This window comes from Schistocerca nitens, chromosome 8 (genome assembly GCF_023898315.1).
Source record: "Schistocerca nitens isolate TAMUIC-IGC-003100 chromosome 8, iqSchNite1.1, whole genome shotgun sequence".
Classification (NCBI taxonomy): Eukaryota; Metazoa; Arthropoda; class Insecta; order Orthoptera; family Acrididae; genus Schistocerca; species Schistocerca nitens.
The window spans coordinates 364,824,011-364,843,667 of NC_064621.1; the positions used below are offsets into that span (position 1 = coordinate 364,824,011).

The 19,657-nt window shown below is 40.5% G+C and overlaps 1 protein-coding gene across 1 annotated transcript in view; it reads left to right on the plus strand.

Annotated features, from left to right (window-relative positions):
- LOC126199171 (RING finger protein 121) overlaps positions 1-18,161 on the plus strand; it is a 108,859-nt gene extending 90,698 nt beyond the window's left edge. Inside the window, exon 8 of the mRNA XM_049935930.1 lies at positions 16,539-18,161. Coding sequence (XP_049791887.1) covers positions 16,539-16,659 — 121 coding nt within the window. The 3' untranslated portion in view covers positions 16,660-18,161. The remainder of the gene's footprint in view (positions 1-16,538) is intronic.
- The last annotated feature ends 1,496 nt before the right edge of the window (positions 18,162-19,657 follow it).

The window sequence follows — 19,657 nt, forward strand, 5'->3', positions numbered from 1 at the left end:
CATGGATTTAGTGTCTATACTGGTAAGTGCCAGACAACAGATCCAAAGTAACATGCATTTCATTTCTGTTTCCCCCCCCCCCCCTTCACATTCACTCCCTCCTTCCCTCTCATACCCCCTCTCTCCCATCCCCATGTCCCTCTCCTGTTATCACGCCCCTCTCGTACCCCCTCTCTCCCATCCCCATGTCCCTCTCCTGTTATCACGCCCCTCTCGTACCCCCTCTCTCCCATCCCCATGTCCCTCTCCTGTTATCACGCCCCTCTCCTGCCCCCAAATGCCGCTCCCCCGCACCCATCTCGCCTCCTGGCCACGCACCTGGCCCGTCTCCTGGCCACGCGTCTCTCTTAGCTCTCTGCGTGTTTCTCCTTTTCTATCTGCACACCTTGCTTTCCACACGTCCACCCATTCCTCCAGAACATATGCCCGAGTTCAAACTTAAAAGGTTTTACATAGAGCAATTCTTATTTATCCTGTAAACTCGTCATAATGAACTCAGCTAACTCTTTTCACGTGTGATATCCAAAGAACCATGCTTATAAGTAACCAAATGAATTTCTACACTTATAAATAACTTTACCAATTTGCCTTTATTTTCATATTAAATGTGTACCACGTTCGCAACAAAACAGAAGACTTCTTGACAGCAGAATGTGGTACAGTATCCTGAGTGGAGAGAATTGATAGACACTGAAGTAATTTCGGGTGTGCACTAGTGTAGTGTGTTAGGGCCATTGACTGACTGACTAATGCAGGAAGACAAAAGAACACTGATGCTGGAATCCAAACTCATTTTATTGTTTGGCGTCTCTTCCAGTAATTGTAGTACAGCCAGCCAGCAGCTTTTAAAAGTAGTAGGAGGCTTTTTACTTGTTTGTTATTAGACCCAGCTTCTTCAGAAATTAATGACCTTTGTATTGTGGTCCCCAGTACTTCACATTGAAAGATTGTATGTAATTGATCTCATCCCCCTTCATCACTTAGTCTGCACTTGGGGACTTTTTTCTCTATACCCATCATGTGTAGGTGTAGCTTGAAGTTCCCATGGTCAGTCATCAGTCCTATCTTGACTTTAACATGTCTCTTATCCCAGCACAGGATTTAGTGATGGTTAGGATAGGTTTCGGTCTACCAAATGGATTATATATTCCTTACATTGTGCCAGAATGGGGCGATCTGCAGTGTAATAAACTCAGAAGAAGAACTTCAAAAAGCCAAGATCACTAGTAAAACATTTCTTTCGAAAACCAGTTTCAGTAAGACTAAGTTACCATCTTCAGATCTGCAATGGACAGAACTAAGTTGACAGGACTATAGGTTTACAAGTCAAGTATAACAACGCGCAAAATTAATTGTCCATACACTTGGAAAAATAACATACATTATGCTCTACAAATTCATTTAATTTCCTCCATCTATGCTATATATCGTGTCTCATCGTGAATATGCATGTAAAGACCATGTTTATACATGTTGTTTATTTTAAATTTGACATGCCTATGTCTAGTGATCTTCATGATCTTCACTTTTGTATTTGTTATGACATGATACATGGCCCAGATGGGGGGATTACGTAAATTTGTAGAGCAGAAGGTATCTTACTTTTCCAAGTATATGGATAATTAATTTTGTACATTGTTATGCTTGACTTGTAAACTTATTACCCTATCGACTTGGTTCTATCTGTCGCAGATATGAAGATAGATGATAATGTAGTCTTACTGAAACTGGTTATCAGGATAAAAGCTTTACTAGTGATCTTGGCTGTTTGAAGTTTTTCTTCTGAGTTTACCACCAAATGGAGTCATTAGACTTGTCCTGGCCATCCTGTCAGCTGTTCATCATCACTGATTCCTGTATGACCAAGCATCCACAGCTGGTTTATCCCGTTGCTTCCCACTAGCCTCACAACTCATAAGGGCTTCATGGCATTTAGCAATGACATGTGTCATCTTTGATCATATTGCAGGGTTCAGGAGGTTTCAGAACTGCTTGGCTCACTGAATGAATATAGATGCCATGATCCTTGTAGCACCATTCACAGAGTCTCCTCCAAATGCACTCTGGTTGTAGATATTTCTGGCTGGAATTCCATGGCCAGCTTCCCAAGAGGCTGCACATTGCTCTCTCTCTCTCTCTCTCTCTCTCTCTCTCTCTCTATATATATATATATATATATATATATATATATATATATAATCTAGTGTAGGCTGTACCCCATCTCCTCCACCTTCATCTGTTTTTGATCCTTCAGTAAACCAGATTATGTCTGTCATTGCTCTCTACTTCCACTTACTACCTTGAAAGGTTTATTGAAGCAGCTGGAAGTGTTTGTATAGTCAGTTGCCAGTTTCACAGCTATTCTGATATTTACGCATTATATAGGTTAGTGTTTCTGGATTTCCTAAAGGTCCCCAGTTATTTACAGTTTTTAGTCTGTATCCCCCTGCTGGTGTCTCCATTGTAAACCAAAGGTGTAATGGTGGCATTTTCAACTTGGCCTCCATGCCAGCAGTGGGTGTGCTGCTGCTGTACTTCTACCTGCTGTGGCTAAGCAGGCCAATCTCTTAATCTTGCCAAGCTCCTTAGCAGTAACCTTCTGTTGCACTTTATTCCACCATATTGTAGCTCCATAAATTATCAGAGGGCTTATTACAATGATGTATATACAGTACATGCTCTTGGGGCTTCGACCCCAATTTTTACCACAGGCCCTTCTAGTGCATATATGAGTACATTTTGCCTTGAAACACATGTTCTTTATATGTGGTGTCCAAGATAATGTCACATCCAGGATTACCCCTAGATACTTCACTACCCCCTCTGCTGGTATAATTTTGTCAAAGTGCTTGAGATTCCAGTAATGGTGTCGTGGATATGATCCCTCATGAACAGTACAAAAGTTTTCTTGGAACTGGCCCATAGATCCTGTTTGCTGCACCAGTTTTGACCCAATTCTCAGTGCTCATTGTGCCATTGTTCTAACAGCATTAGCAAGTTTGCAAAGAACTACTATGACCAAATCATATGTGTATCTATGGCAAAAGTAACGTCTTGTATTTAACTCTTCAATGAGTTTGTTCATCTCTTGTTCCACAGTAGTGAGGACAGAACCTTTCCTTGTGGATACCCTTTGATGATGTTGATCACCGTTTTCTCTTTGAACCTGTTGGCTTCCTCCTTTAGTGTACTCAGCATGATTTTAATCCACCTACATGCAGCCCCTTCAGTATCCAGGAAGGTGCAGAGAGCAATTCCCAGAATTTTCCACCTTCCCCACAAGTTGGTGGTGAAGTGCTGTTTTACATGATTTTTCTGGGTGATATGCATGTTGGTTTATATGTAGAGGATCCTCAGTTAACCTCCCCTTCCTAACATGCTCCTTAAACAGTTTTCTAATGTCTTTAGGAGAAAGGATAGGCTGGTCTCACATTCTCAGCCTTGTTGTGGTCAATTCACCGTCCTCCAAGCATTAGAAATGACTCTTGCTTCTAGGCTGACTCGAAACAGTCTGCATAGCAATCTTAGTAGTCCCTCTCTTGCTTGTTGCAGCGGAGCTGGAAATATTCCATCAGGGCCTTGTGACTTGAATGGTTGAAACATTGGAATTTTTTGGAATCAACACACTCTCTGGCAGGATCTCCCTTTTGTTTCCTGTAAACCAGTACCTCCCATGGATTGAATCTTGGCCTGTGTTATCTGCCAGAGTGCAATGAGGGAGGTTGAGTCTTGAGGAGCACATCCAGCATCTGATGTGCTGACCTTTTATACTCACCATCTTTCTTCCTTTGAGTGGGTCCTGGTTTGGTTAGTATTCTTGTGAGGATTTTATGAACTCTGGCACATGTAGCTGTGTCTTCCACTTTCTCACAGAATACTTCCCAGGATGATAGTTTCGCTTGCTTAATTGCAAAGTTGTATTTAGCAAGGGCCTCCCAATAGTTTGTCCATCGTCCTTTCCTGCTTCCAGTGTTAAACAGTCTTCTTACCTGCTTCCTTTACAATTGCAGGTTATTGTTACACCAAGGTTCATTCCTGTTTGTGCATTTCCTGCTGATATGACAGTTTAAGTAAAAGATCATACGGCAATTTCACTTCATCTACCATTTCCTCAAGACATATTGGATTCCTTTTTGAGGTTTTGACTTTGGACAGGCACGGGTTTAGGTTTCTCCTATGTGAGTCTCATGTGAGTCTCAGTCTGTTTTGCTACGATTCCTATTGGTCATGGTCTACTTAGCATATTCTCTGAACTGATATACATGGAATATGTAACTGGATAGATAAAACAATCTACTCACCAAGAAGCAGCAGCAGCAAGAGAAAACATATATAAAAGGTTAAGTAAATGTGCATGCTTTCAGAGCCAGTTACTACTACTTCTGGCAAAAGGGTTGAAGAGGAAGGAAAAGGACTTGTGAGGTTTAGGAAATCAGGAGAGTTCGGAAAAGTTGCCCGAACCCCGGGTCAGGTGAGACCTATCAGACAGAATGAGAAGGAAAGACCGTTGAGAACTACACTGGATGAAATTTGAAAACCTAAGAGCTTAATAGGTGGAAGATAGGGTAGTAAGCAAGATAGAGATTACTGACAAAGAGCTAATAAGAGCGGAAAGCTAAATGCATTGTATGTGATTGAGGTGGAGGGCAGGGAAAAACAGACAGGTAAGAAAATAAAAGACATAGAAAACTATAAGGGGTGAAGAATGGAATAGTTACTGAGAAGAAATGCTGAGACCGAAGAACTTAATATAAATTAATGCCAGATGTGTGGTGAGAACCAAGGAAATGGTGTAACACCAGTTCTCATTAGCGGAGTTCTGAGAAACTGGTATCTGGTGGAAGAACCCAAATGGCTCATGTTGTGAAACTGACACTGAGGTCCCAATTGTCATGTTGTGTAGCATGCTCTGCAACAGGATGTTGTGTTTTGCCAGTATACATCCTCTGTCTGTGCCCATTCATTATAACTGATAACTTGACAGTAGCCATATCAATATAAAAGGTCAAATAGTGTCCCATTGGATGACTCAGGGCAGCAGTTACCCCCTTACTGTCTTGCAGGTGATCTGCAACACTTAAATCCGCCAACCTGCCGCCATGGTCAGTTCTGATGTCTTTGGTTATCCTGACGGTAACCTGTGAGCACTCTTTAAGTACAGTTTCAGTTCCTGTTCTTGTATTGCCCTCAGGAATTTGTCATTGACTTCCTCCACACCTTTTAGTTGACTACCCTCCAGTCCTCTCTCAAGATCTTTTGTTTCTGCACATTTGCTCTCTCAGACAGTCTCTGGAGGAGTATCGTTAAGAAGTTTCAGTGCCCAAATTGATATATTTGCAGTCTTGAAGAGCTCAGTCACTGTCTTGACCCGAAGCTCCGCACTCTCCCATTGATATATCTTGGGCACTAACTCCTTAAGCCTGTCCACTGTTTCCATTCCTTCACAGACAAAGATTAGAGCACCCTTGTTCACATAGACGCTCGTGACTATGGGGCCTGGACTTGCGTCCCCCCCAATAGGGGTAAGTTCAGGTAAAAATAATGGAGCTGGATAGGGATCACACACCCTTCTCTGCCAAGGCTGAATAATATTGAAATGTGGTGACTTTGGTGATCAGGGGAGTTGCAATAGTTCATCGTCATGCTCACATAACTGGCCGTGCATGATATGAGTAATGTGAACAGGTGACCTATCGTCTTCGAAAAGAGCATAATCACTGAGGACCAGACATTGTACCGTGGTTTGGACCTGATGAGTCAAAATGAGTACATGATCCTTAGTGGTAATTTGGATTTGCAAAGTAATCACAGGGCCCTTGAAGTACCACGATGTGGCTGCCCAAACCATCACCATAACCTACCACATTTCATTTATGGGATGTAAACATGGCCAGAAGTTGGAAACCGTGTGAAACAAGACTCATACAATATAACAACAGTCTTCTATTGCTCCACAGTCTATGTTTCATGGCTTCAGCACCACAATTTCCTTTTAAGGGCAGTCACATTGCTGATGAGTGGTTTGGGAATTCGAGTTCGCGCTGCAGTTCCCTGATTATGGAGCTCCCTTTGGGTTTTTTTGTGCTGACAGTGTTCCGCAAGTGCAACTTTTAGTTGTACAGTGACTTATGTAACTGGAGTCCTCTTATCTTTTGTCACAATCCTCTTCAATGATCACCTGTCACAATCACTCTGCACACACTCTCACCATGTTCTAGCTTAATGAATGATGTTTCTCCACTTTCTGTATGTTGTTGTTGTGGTCTTCAGTCCTGAGACTGGTTTGATGCAGCTCTCCATGCTACTCTATCCTGTGCAAGCTTCTTCATCTCCCAGTACCTACTGCAACCTACATCCTTCTGAATCTGCTTGGTGTATTCATCTCTTGGTCTCCCTCTACGATTTTTATCCTCCACGCTGCCCTCCAATACTAAATTGGTGATCCCTTGATGCCTCAGAACATGTCCTACCAACCGATCCCTTCTTCTAGTCAAGTTGTGCCACAAACTTCTCTTCTCCCCAATCCTATTCAATACCTCCTCATTAGTTATGTGATCTACCCATCTAATCTTCAGCATTCTTCTGTAGCACCACATTTCGAAAGCTTCTATTCCGTTTATGTGGTACAAATCTTCAATACGGTGCCACTTGAAATCCCCAAACACTTCAACTACCTTAGTTATGTAAGCACCCTCTGTATGAGCACAAACAGTTTGTCCACAATCAAATTCACTTACCTCTGACTGTGAGACACTTGCAATGTATTGAGCACATCACACAGGTGCAGTCTGCGGTCAAATACAGGGTGTTCAAAAATAAAAGTTGAATACTTTGGGAGGTGATAACACTCATTGAAACAAGAAAACTAAGTGCAATAAATATAGGTCTGGGAATACATACTTTCTTAGAGAAGTCCAGTAAACATGGGTCCGGAAATGCATACTGCCTGTGATAAACACGTCTTTACAGGAAGCGTTCAACGTGGCGTCCATTCATGATGATGCACCCCTCTGCCCTCTTTTGTAAGGAATGAAGCTTCCTTTGAAGTAGAACTGGTTGTTGTTGTACATGCTGGCACGCATTGATTCATGACCCTATAGTGTCCTCAGGTTGTTGATTGGCATAACATAGGCTAATTCCTTCCAGGGAATGGAGGTCTGGGGAACAAACAAGACAAGGTATGCCCCCCCCCCCCCCCCCCCCCCGCCCCTTGGCATCTATCATATGTTTGCGCGTATTGTGGCGAAAGTGTACTGGTGCATCATCATGCATGAACCACATTTTTATTTGTTGCTGCAATGGCACAGCCTCCAGCAAAGTAGGCAATACGTTAATGATAAATTCCAGATAACGCACCCCAGTTAATCTTTGTGGTAGCACATATGGTTCTATTAATCTATCGCCAAGTACATTTGCCCTTACGTTCATTGAGAACCAGTGTTGATGCCATTTTTCTGAATTGCTTGGGGATTTACATCTGCTGATACATGCTAGTTATGGAAATTCACATTCACAACACTGTCTTTTGTGAACCCTGCATCATCGGTAAATAAAATCTTGGATGTGACCAGTCAATCTGCGGTACACTTCTGAAACAGCCATTGATGGAACCAATGTGTGCTTTGATGATCCTGTGGCCTTAGGGCCTGAATGTGCTATAGATGATAAGGGTACAGCAGTTATTCATGAAGTTCCCACCTCCCCATCCCCAGATAAGAGAATGAGACATGCCTTCTGCTGCTGCTAATCATCACATGCTGGTGAGAGGGTTTTCTCCCACTGAACTTAGTGCACACTCCTCTGTGTCAGGCATGCGGACTGTGTGGGGCCTTCCACTGTCACTCTTCCAAGGTGCAAGGGTACCTGTTTCCCTCAGATGCTGGGAAAGTCTGCTGAACAGCTTATCAGTGGGTACCCTGCATGGGGATATTTTTTAGCATAGAGGGCACGGGCTCGCAGGCTACGTCCATTTGTTGTACTATGGCAGAATATCGTATCTGCCATTTCACTTGTCGAGTAGCAGGCTTCCATTGCTAACAAATGGTGGAAGAGAGAAAATGTAATTATACTACACCATTTTTAGGTACAAACAGTGCAAAACAGTAACATACAAGTGAATTTGCATTTGGAAGAAGGTAAAACACCTCGATACATATCCAGAGGTGACAGTACTGTATAATAAGGCACACAAACATGATGAAAACTAACATTGCGTACAACATGACCCATAACATAAAACTGACTGCAGACCACCTAACAGTAGTAGAGTACTGTGACTAAGATATCATAATATCCAAATGAAAGTGCTGGCAGGTCGACAGACACACAAATGAACACAAACATACACACAAAATTCAAGCTTTCGCAACAAACTGTTGCCTCATCAGGAAAGAGGGAAGGAGAGGGAAAGACGAAAGGATGTGGGTTTTAAGGGAGAAGGTAAGGAGTCATTCCAATCCCGGGAGCGGAAAGACTTACCTTAGGGGGAAAAAAGGACGGGTATACACTCGCGCACACACACACATATCCATCCACACACATACAGACACAAGCAGACATCTCACAAGCAGACTTATTTAAAGACAAAGAGTTTGGGCAGAGATGTCAGTCGAGGCAGAAGTGCAGAGGCAAAGATGTTGTTGAATGACAGGTGAGGTATGAGTGGCGGCAACTTGAAATTAGCGGAGATTGAGGCCTGGTGGATAACGAGAAGAGAGGATATATTGTAGAGCAAGTTCCCATCTCCGGAGCTCGGATAGGTTGGTGTTAGTGGGAAGTATCCAGATAACCCGGACGGTGTAACACTGCGCCAAGATGTGCTGGCCGTGCACCAAGGCATGTTTAGCCACAGGGTGATCCTCATTACCAACAAACACTCTCTGCCTGTGTCCATTCATGCGAATGGACAGTTTGTTGCTGGTCATTCCCACATAGAATGCATCACAGTGTAGGCAGGTCAGTTGGTAGATCACGTGGGTGCTTTCACACGTGGCTCTGCCTTTGATCGTGTACACCCTCCGGGTTACAGGACTGGAGTAGGTGGTGGTGGGAGGGTGCATGGGACAGGTTTTACACCGGGGGCGGTTACAAGGGTAGGAGCCAGAGGGTAGGGAAGGTGGTTTGGGGATTTCATAGGGATGAACTAAGAGGTTACGAAGGTTAGGTGGACGGCGGAAAGACACTCTTGGTGGAGTGGGGAGGATTTCATGAAGGATGGATCTCAAATCCTGCCCTGAAATGAGATCCATCCTTCATGAAATCCTCCCCACTCCACCAAGAGTGTCTTTCCGCCGTCCACCTAACCTTCGTAACCTCTTAGTTCATCCCTATGAAATCCCCAAACCACCTTCCCTACCCTCTGGCTCCTACCCTTGTAACCGCCCCCGGTGTAAAACCTGTCCCATGCACCCTCCCACCACCACCTACTCCAGTCCTGTAACCCGGAGGGTGTACACGATCAAAGGCAGAGCCACGTGTGAAAGCACCCACGTGATCTACCAACTGACCTGCCTACACTGTGATGCATTCTATGTGGGAATGACCAGCAACAAACTGTCCATTTGCATGAATGGACACAGGCAGACAGTGTTTGTTGGTAATGAGGATCACCCTGTGGCTAAACATGCCTTGGTGCACGGCCAGCACATCTTGGCGCAGTGTTACACCGTCCGGGTTATCTGGATACTTCCCACTAACACCAACCTATCCGAGCTCCGGAGATGGGAACTTGCTCTACAATATATCCTCTCTTCTCGTTATCCACCAGGCCTCAATCTCCGCTAATTTCAAGTTGCCGCCACTCATACCTCACCTGTCATTCAACAACATCTTTGCCTCTGCACTTCTGCCTCGACTGACATCTCTGCCCAAACTCTTTGTCTTTAAATAAGTCTGCTTGTGAGATGTCTGCTTGTGTCTGTATATGTGTGGATGGATATGTGTGTGTGTGCGAGTGTATACCTGTCCTTTTTTCTCCCTAAGGTAAGTCTTTCCGCTCCCGGGATTGGAATGACTCCTTACCTTCTCCCTTAAAACCCACATCCTTTCATCTTTCCCTCTCCTTCCCTCTTTCCTGATGAGGCAACAGTTTGTTGCGAAAGCTTGAATTTTGTGTGTATGTTTGTGTTCGTTTGTGTGTCTGTCGACCTGCCAGCACTTTCATTTGGTAAGTCACATCATCTTTGTTTTTAGATATATTTTTCCTACGTGGAATGTTTCCCCTCTATTATAACCATATCATAATATCCGATACATTTGATGGAACGCCAGTACAATGAATGTGCTAATGTCCACAACCAAGCATCACACAGCCCTTACTGTAAACAAATTTATTTCAGAAAGTATGTGTTTCCAGACCAGTGTTCATTGGACTTATTTTTCTTGTTTTGATGAGTACTACCAGGTCTCAAAGCATTCAACACTCTTTTTCGAACACCCTGTATAACAGTGCAACCTGCAGGCTTGGCTAGCATTTGCATTTATGTTCGAGGGTGCATATCTCACAGTGTTGTTGTTGTTGTTCCGCCCCCCGCCCCCCCCCCTCCCTCCCCCCCCCAGCTCTCAGGGAACTGAAAAAATAGTGTAATCAGATTTTTTTCCTTTCAAGAAAATGATTTAAAAATCGGTATTACACAGGTTTTTAACAGGGTGGGAACTGGAAGTTTTTTACGGTTACTTACAAGTCACCAATTGTCTTCAAAAGTATTAAAAATACCTTATATCCCCAGATCTAGCCCCCCCTGCAGACTATCATATGGGCTTCCTTGAATAGAACTATTTTATTAATAGTCAAGAATTTCCCATGTATTCTCTTAAGTCATCATAACATTGTTTTGTCTATGTCATTTCTAATAACAGCATAAAAACATTTCACAATTATTTGATGATTTGTGTGAAAACAAAGTGCTTTCCATTGAAGTGCTGTCTTCCATTCTATATGAATGGTGAACCAGTTAATGCACTGAAGATAATTTTGTTGCTTGTAAGTAATATCTGCAGAAATAACTGAAAATACAATGTTACAAACTTTGTTGGACTTTCACCTATCAGAATGTTAAATTATAATCATCACATTAATATTGAGAAACCATATAAATAACATTAATTGTGGTGCTTCGTTGTGTAGTGTTAACATGGGAAGTTGCTCAGAGCTTAAAACCAGATATAGATGAGAAAAACTGGCAACTGCTTTCAAAGTTCACCACTGAGGAGAGAGGGGCACATACTATCTAAATGTATTTATGATTCTCACTGGTAGCCCCAATTTTGACATCTATCATTCATTCCCATCACTCTTTGGTATCTGTGAGTACAAGGGACGTTCAATATGTAATGCAGCACATTTTTGTTCTCAGCCAGTTTCAGTTGAAAAAATGCTAAATTTGTTGCGGGACATTGTGGAATATTCTCGCTTCAGTCCCTATAATTTTATGAAGTTCCTATAGGTGTCGGCACTATACGTAGCCATCAAAAAGACATTTGTTACAGAGGTGCATTCCAGGTAGAGAGCTGTCATTGGGTTGCTTTTCACAGACAACCTGAGCATCGCAGATATTCATAGGCGCAGGGAGAATGCCTGTGGAGACCTGGCAGTGAACAAAACCACATTGAGTCATTGGGTAAGGCATCTGTCTTCATCGCAACGAGATCACATAAACTCGTTTTGGTCTCTCACCTGTTGGCTGGCCCCACACAGCTGTGCTAGCCTCAGGAAATTGAAGAAATGACTTCAGCATGTTTGTCCCCCATAAAAATGCGAATGGACCTCTTCTTCTCAGTGACAATGCAATACCTCACACAAGTTTGTGCACCTGAGAGGAGCTCATAAATCTTCATTGGACTGTTCTTCCTCATCCACCGTACAACCCAGATCTTGCACATTCTGGTTTCCATCTGTCTGGCACTGTATGGGAAGCAGTATGTGGATGATGGTTATTGATGCAACAAGACGTTGGTTCTAATGTCAACCAGGAGAGTGGTGATAATGTGCAGGCATACAGGTCCTTCCAGTAAGGTGGCATAAGGCCTCACAATGAATGGAGGTTATGTTAAAAAATATGGTTCCATAGTCCAAAGAGTGAGGAATAATATGCGGTATTGGAAAAAAAAAACATGTTGCATTACTTATTGAATGCTCCTCGTAGAAGTTATCCAAATGTGCGTACAATCTTATCTGAAAAGCTACAGACATAACAGTAGCCTGTTAAATTGTTTAGTAAACAAATCACTTAAGATTCCAATAAACTTATTACCACTGCGAAGCAGCTACTGACCTACATGCCTAATATCACCAGGTCTTGAAAATCTCTACCACATTATATTCCAGAGCTTTGGTTATCTTTCTTTGGACTCTGAGGTAAGATGGCAACCTATCCATAATTGCATCGTCATCCACTAAAATGGTATCCTGTCACTCATCAACCTCTGCAATAACCTATGCCTGTGGTACTTCCAAACCTCCACCCCCATACGTCATTCTGTGGACAAATCTGGTGGTAAAGCTGTTCTACATCAACATATGTACTCTGTAAACCGCTCTGTGTTCTACATCCACATAGGTACTCTACAAACCACTATGAAGTGCATAGCCGTTAATAGGCCCTACGTGGCATAGTATCTCATGTTAGGATTTATTTCCATTCCAGTCAGTTGTGGAGAGGAGGAAGAATGCATATTTAAATGCTTCTGTGCATGCTGTAATTGGGCTATTATTGTCATTTCTCTCTAGGTTCTTTACTTAATACTGTTTTTTGAAACTATGTAAGTAGGGCACTTTCATCTTAAAATCATACAGGACATGGCAAGTCATGATCATGAATTTCTCTGGAAAAATACATGTTAGACCTCTATGTTACAGGTATTAAGCAATAAAATATTTTCAATTTATCTTGGTTTTTGTGAATGGTATAGTCATTTGAGAAACGTAAATTGTGTAAGTAAGTCTTAAAACACTAGAAAACTAAAAGAAAACATAACTAATAAAGCAAAAGTACTGGAGACCTGGCAGATGTTTTGCTTTAAAGCTCCCTCTTCAGACATTAAACAATCGAAAATCCAGGATGGAGTGTAACAATATTATGAGAAGGATAGTTGCTACTCACGATGTAGTGGAGATGCTGTCACAGATAAGCACAACAAAAAGATTTTCACACTTGATGGTCTTTGTCAACAATAGACACACACACACAAACACACGTGTTTGCGTGTGTGTGTGTGTGTGTGTGTGTGTGTGTGTGCGCATATGTGTTTCTGTTGTTGACAAAGGCTATTGGCCGAAAGCTTAAAGTGTGAAAATCTTTTTATTGTGCCTCTTTAGGTATTCAGATTTAGTTCACACACACAAACACACACACACACACACAAGGGCTTTCTTTTAACTTAAAAATTTAAGAAGAAAATACAAAAATTTTAATTTTTTTGTACTCTTGGTTTTTTCCTAATTTGGAAAGTCACAGAATGCTAATTTGCTTGTTGTATTACCACATTCCTCTGATTCAGTTATAAACAAAATTTTCTCTGCTCCAGCTATCCGTGTTATCTAAACAGTTATTACAAAAAATTTAAAGAAATGCATTTTTACAAGTTTTTACAATTTATTTACTCAGAAGCCCTCATCACAAAAGTTATCAAAATTGCACTATATAGTGTTTGGTTAATGTGTTAATAGTTATTGCAATCAAAGTTGGCAAAATTTGTCTGTGTGAAGTGTTAGAAACTTTTCAACATTCTGCATATTTCAGTCACTGAATTTCTAGTGTGTAATAAACTTGTTGGCAGCACTCTTTCCAGCCTTTTTCTGTTTTTAATAATCGAATAAGAACTAGCCCATGAATCATTCTGCATAGAGTTTTGTGTTTGTTTGAACTTTTTGTTAGATACAGTGTCAGTGAGGAAATACTAACGTAAAAGGGTTAGGTGTGTGGGCCATGAAGAAAGGCACAAGAAGGTGGTGTTTAAGAAGAGTGAAAAACAATTCACAGTTGTTGGAAATCTGTCAGGGGCATTGCAGAAATATCTTGGTCCACAAGTAACTGCGTTACCACGACATCCACTGTGCAAGAAATGCCATACTCGCTACAACAATAAATATAGTGATAACATACCTAAACGATCACCATAATCAGAGTGTGAAACTGAAGAAGACAGTGCAGATGTCTATATTACTGGGTGTGAAGTTGTTTATGCCTTGAATGTTAGCATTTCTGTTGTAGCCCCTAATGTATTCTGCCTTAAACACCCAGACAAGATGATAAGCACACGAAGGATGGTATGTATAAAGAAAAGTGGAAGAACTTGAAATAAATTTTACACAAGCAACATCTTCAAAACTTTGTGAAGCATGTAATGCAGATGCACCTGGTGCAGAACCTGAAGGTAGTGACATGTGCACCCAGTGTGATGTGCGGTTTCAAAACCTAAACATTGCTATCTTGGCAGCCACCTATACTGAGAAAGTACGATTACTGACACTGATACAAGATAGCTACTCCAAGCAGAAAATATAGAAATACATACCGACTTCCTCACATTATTTGGTTTCAAAAAGCTCGTAAAATAAAGAATGAAAAATGTATTTGGGTTTTCCCAGATTCCTACTGCAAGATGCAAGATTATACACTTAATGTTGCTCTCGAATGATGATGATGATGATGATGATGATGATGATGATGATGATGATGGCAAAGGCTGCAGCAGGCAAAATCCTATTCAGGCTGATGTTATTTCTGTTAGTGAAAATGGTGTAAGTAAAAAATGTAAAAGATACATGACAAGATCAATAAGAGAAACATACCTCCTAATGAGAAAAGAGAACACAGATTAAAAAATTCGTCTCATAAAATTCTACTCCTTGTGACCAAAATTGGTAAAATGTCAGCCAGTGGAGGAAGTATGCACATATATTTACTGCACTAAATTGAAACTAATTTATTTAACCATAAGCAGTGTCACAGGGAAGAAGTACACAGAGAGGGACGTGATGCTTTTGTATATACATCAAGAGCAGCAAGAAAAATTTGCAGGAGTCTGCTTGTGTCCTGGTGCTGAAGGGATGACAGTTGAAGCACTACATTTGCATGATACTGACAGTGACTTAACCTATGCAATGTGGGACGGAGGTGAATCTGCGCCCTTTGTGGCACACGGTCCTGGACGACAGGGTTCGTTTCACAATTCCTGTAGGCTGACTCTTTCAGCCATATATTTAAATAAGAGCACAATGCTCGTTAACTCGCACACCTCCACTTCATAAAATGTTGGCGTGCCATATATGTTACGAAGTAGCACCCAAGTTTATAAGACATAAATTCATAATACAATAACATAAATACCCTAAGCACCAGATCAATACTGTAATTATTTGTAGTGGTCTTGATGCAGTTAAATTTAAAGAAACTTATATGTAACATAAATTATGAATTGCGGCATATTAATTAAAAGCCAAATAAGACTATACATTCATCAGAATTGACTATCTACTGAAATGCCGCAGAAGTATCAGCACCATTGCGCTCACTTTCACAGAACCTTCTTGTCACAACGAAGTCATTGATCCAGACGTCATCAGAGTCACTTTTATACCTACTTTCTACTCTGAATAGGTGTAGATGTAGAAGATTAATCATGCTCAGATTCATTTCCTGGTATATCTGCAGGAGAAAAATTCATAAGAACAATATCTGTGAAAATAATAAGATAAATGTATGCAGCAAGTCAGCTTCAAACAAATCTTGACTTACCACTATTTTCAGATGACGTATAATCTAGATTGTTGTAAAATACTCCATTTTTGTCATCTGTAGACTCATCAAGTACTTCATAAATAATTTGCTCTAAATGTTTCTTCTCTCACATTTTGTACACAAAATCAACACAACAGCACACAAAACAGAGAACTCGAATGTCAGGTGAAGCCTACAAAGCAAGCAACATTAACATAGGTTTCAGTAAGGAAGAAATTTTCCAGTGAAGCCACTACTGCCATTTAGCAGTTACAGTGGAGACTACAACATCTGTAGGCCACACAGACTTTGCAGGTATCATAAATATACGTTCAGTACTGAGGAAAATAATTGTAGCTGGTTATTACGTCCACTGCACTTTCCCTTTCCTGCAAGTGCCCTAATATTAAGTCAGCCACATGCTAATTGTTAAAAAAAGTGAAGTGTCAGTATACTCTGATTATAGTATGTCCATCCTAAAATATTTGAGATAGTTACCATTGTCTTTGTCTGCTATGACTAATTGTGGAAAATGATGTTCAAATTTCAACGGCAGTGCCTCAGTGTTGCCACAGATCTAGGTGACTGTGGTTTTTAGTCAGTATTAGTGGCAGCCATTTGCACTACACGACTGAAAGCTGGCAAAAGTCTTGTGAAGTATTAGGAATCTTCTCTTTTCATATGGAGTGTGGTAACAGGAATCTTGTAAGTCCGCTAACAAAACAATATAAGTGAAAAACAAATTTACTTTTATTGAGATGTGATACTACAGTTTTCAATACTGTCTAATTACATGTACTAATCCTTAACAAAAATCAGATGGGAAAGACCCCATGTTCTCTATGGACAGCTACTCGACTGGCTGAGATGGCTGGTTGCATGGCAACCACTAATTTTGTTCCTTGTGCAGGGGATCAATTGGACGTTGGGACTTGAGTGATTGCATATTTTGCATGTTGTTTTATTTGTTTCATTACAAATTGTCCATTGTAATAATTTGTTTTGTGTATGATGTGATAGTGCTGTTTCTTGGAAGTTCTGTCCAATTTCCATGATCTTCCAAGGTTGCGTTTCCCCATTTATTACTTTGTGCCTAAGGACATGTACGAATGTGTACAATGGGAAATTTTGAGCAGTGTGCTATAAACATCTATTTTTTACATACCAGTACCAGTGAAATCTACAAATAGTACTTCATGAGTGAGAGGGGACAGAGAGAGAGAGAATGTCTGTAATTGTTTTAGTTTTAATTTGCCCATTTTATGTTCATCTTTTTTGTACACATTGTCTTTCAGTGGTTCAGATTCCATGTGTATATGCAACATATGAGATCCTGAAAGTTTTATGTTGTTTACCATTAATTATTGACTTCTGATTGCATTGTAAACTATTAAATATAGATGCTTTATAAGAACCTGTAATAAAGAAGTGTATGACAGTCTGAATAATTTGGATGAATTCAGCATTTTCATAAGTGGAATGCACTTTCGTCATATGGGAAGATGAAAAAAAAAAAATTGAAATTATATAATAAAGTTTTTCCTCTTTAGTGGGCAGCTACCAGTATAGGAGAGAATTGGGAAAGGGAACAGTCAAATGAATGTGAAAACATTTTTAAATGAAATGTGCTTTGAATCAGTTATTACGATACTTCGTTTACACTGACTTAATAAATATTGTTGATGTTAATCTATACTTATCATTATATACAGACTGCTGAAATAAAAAGACTTCTAGTCAGATTTTCAAAGATCACTTTTTTATATATCTTCTGCACCCATACATTAAATTAATTGTAACACTGCTCAGATACCAAAAATTTGGTAACTATTTTCCTTGTAGTTACATGAATAATAACTCACAAAAATAAACTTAAAATTTGTGCAGAAGGAAGAATATGAAACTACCATCGAATACATGATACAAAAAAAGCATCATATCTCTGGTCATCAGAAAACTGGCTGCTGTAATAAAAAGAAATAATTCTGATAAATTTTCACAAATCTTAGCGTAAAACTTTTGTTCTGCTACGTACTGCCTCTCCCCTTATTTATTGTTTGTCTACCCCTCTTCCAAACTGTTGTTTGTCCCATTGTCCCATCCCATCCCCCCATATCTTCTCTCTCTCTCTCTCTCTCTCTCTCTCTCTCTCTCTCTCTATCTCTTTCTCTCTCCCCCCCCCCTCCCCCTCCCTATTTCCGTACTTTGTAAATTACTGTGAATAAAGGTAGTGGACATTTTTCTCCAGGAATATTACTACTGATTGCTGGTGCAGAGTGATTATAAGTGAATTTCAGTTTTATAAAGTTTTAAGATGTTTGACTTCAACTGTCCAAACTATTCAGGTTCTGTCATATGCACTGTGTTCTCAGATTGTTACTGAGTACCTGCCTTATATAGTATTTGAATGTATCAACGCCTATTAAAGCTTTTATATTTATAGTTATTTTCGTGAACTGTTGTGCATCCCATTTCATTCTCTTTAGAATAGAGTTCAATGAATTGACATCTTACTGCCAGTGTGATTCAGTAATATTGCATATTTCCGTTAAGGTAAGTGCCAAGCAAAAATTGAATTAGTTTTATACATAATAAATGAATTATCCTGTAATAACATGACAAAGTACATTGGTTACGCAAATGATTTGGTAAATGTGTACATCTTTTTACACACTTTTTAGGAAAATAGTTCTGACAGTGAATAAAAATTTTTAAAAATGGTCAGTTTCATAAAATGAACAGTGGCTTCTCCGACTGTGAGGAAGTTTAGGACAGGCGTGATTACTTTTTCCACAGTTTTAAAGTATCTGATCCTTGTAGCTTCAGACCTGGTGAAATTACTTTGACTTCAGACGATATAGAATGACATATGAGGCGTACAGACGAAAGAAGATGAGAGGAAACTGAGATGCATCTTTGTAGGCATTGACACAGGGAAAATGAGGCAAATGCCTGGAGAGTTATAAAGGAACAAGACTGAAAATGTGGGTAAAATAAAGCAGAAAGGCGCAACAGTAATGCAGTTTTCTATGGACTAGATTTATAGGATGTTCCACAATTCCTGTACAGGTTGTAGGGACTGTAGTAGATAAAGTTTTGATAAAGAACCCTTGTCTGTGGTGTAAAATAAATTGAAAGATTAGATCACTTTCAAATCTCCTCCGTCACAATATACATGCTAACTGAGAAGAGGGCATAGTCTTCTGCCCCATTGTGATTGTGACATCATGTACCATGTTTGTCTAACGACAACAACAACTGCGAGAAACTGGTATGTTTGCAGCAAGGAGAGGTGACTGTGGTGCTCCGTGGATGTGCCGCACCCTCAGATTCAAAGAGGACTAATTGGAGCAGGGAAGGAATTTGGCCATGCCCTTTCAAAGGAACCATCCCAGCATTTACCTGGAGCTATTTAGAGAAATCACGGAAAACCTAAATCAGGATGGCCGGACGCGGGTTTGAACCTTCGTCCTCCCAAATGCAAGTCCAGTGTGCTAACCACTGTGCCACCTCACTCTGTTTCAAAGAGGACTTTGCCTGTCACACACAAGAAAATCCCATGACAAGTACTTGAAACATTGCCCATGCCATGGGCTCCTGTATAGGACAAAGGTCTGAGCTCATTTTCTCCACTGTGTGTGTAATTCGAAGTGTGAGATTTAAAAGTGATTTTGTCTTCAAACCTCTTATACATGCAAAGGTACATTTCTTGATATAGATTCCTTATCAAAACTTTATCTAATACATCCCCTCTACCACACGTAGGAACATGTAATAGGAATTGTGAGACACCCCTTATGGATATACTGTTTGTTCAATAGATCTATTGCAAAATCATCATGAATGTAGAACATGTCATACAATCAAAAATACATATTTAGGGAAATAATATGCTTATGTTCTTCAACAGTTAAATGAACTTCAAGAATGTGGAATAA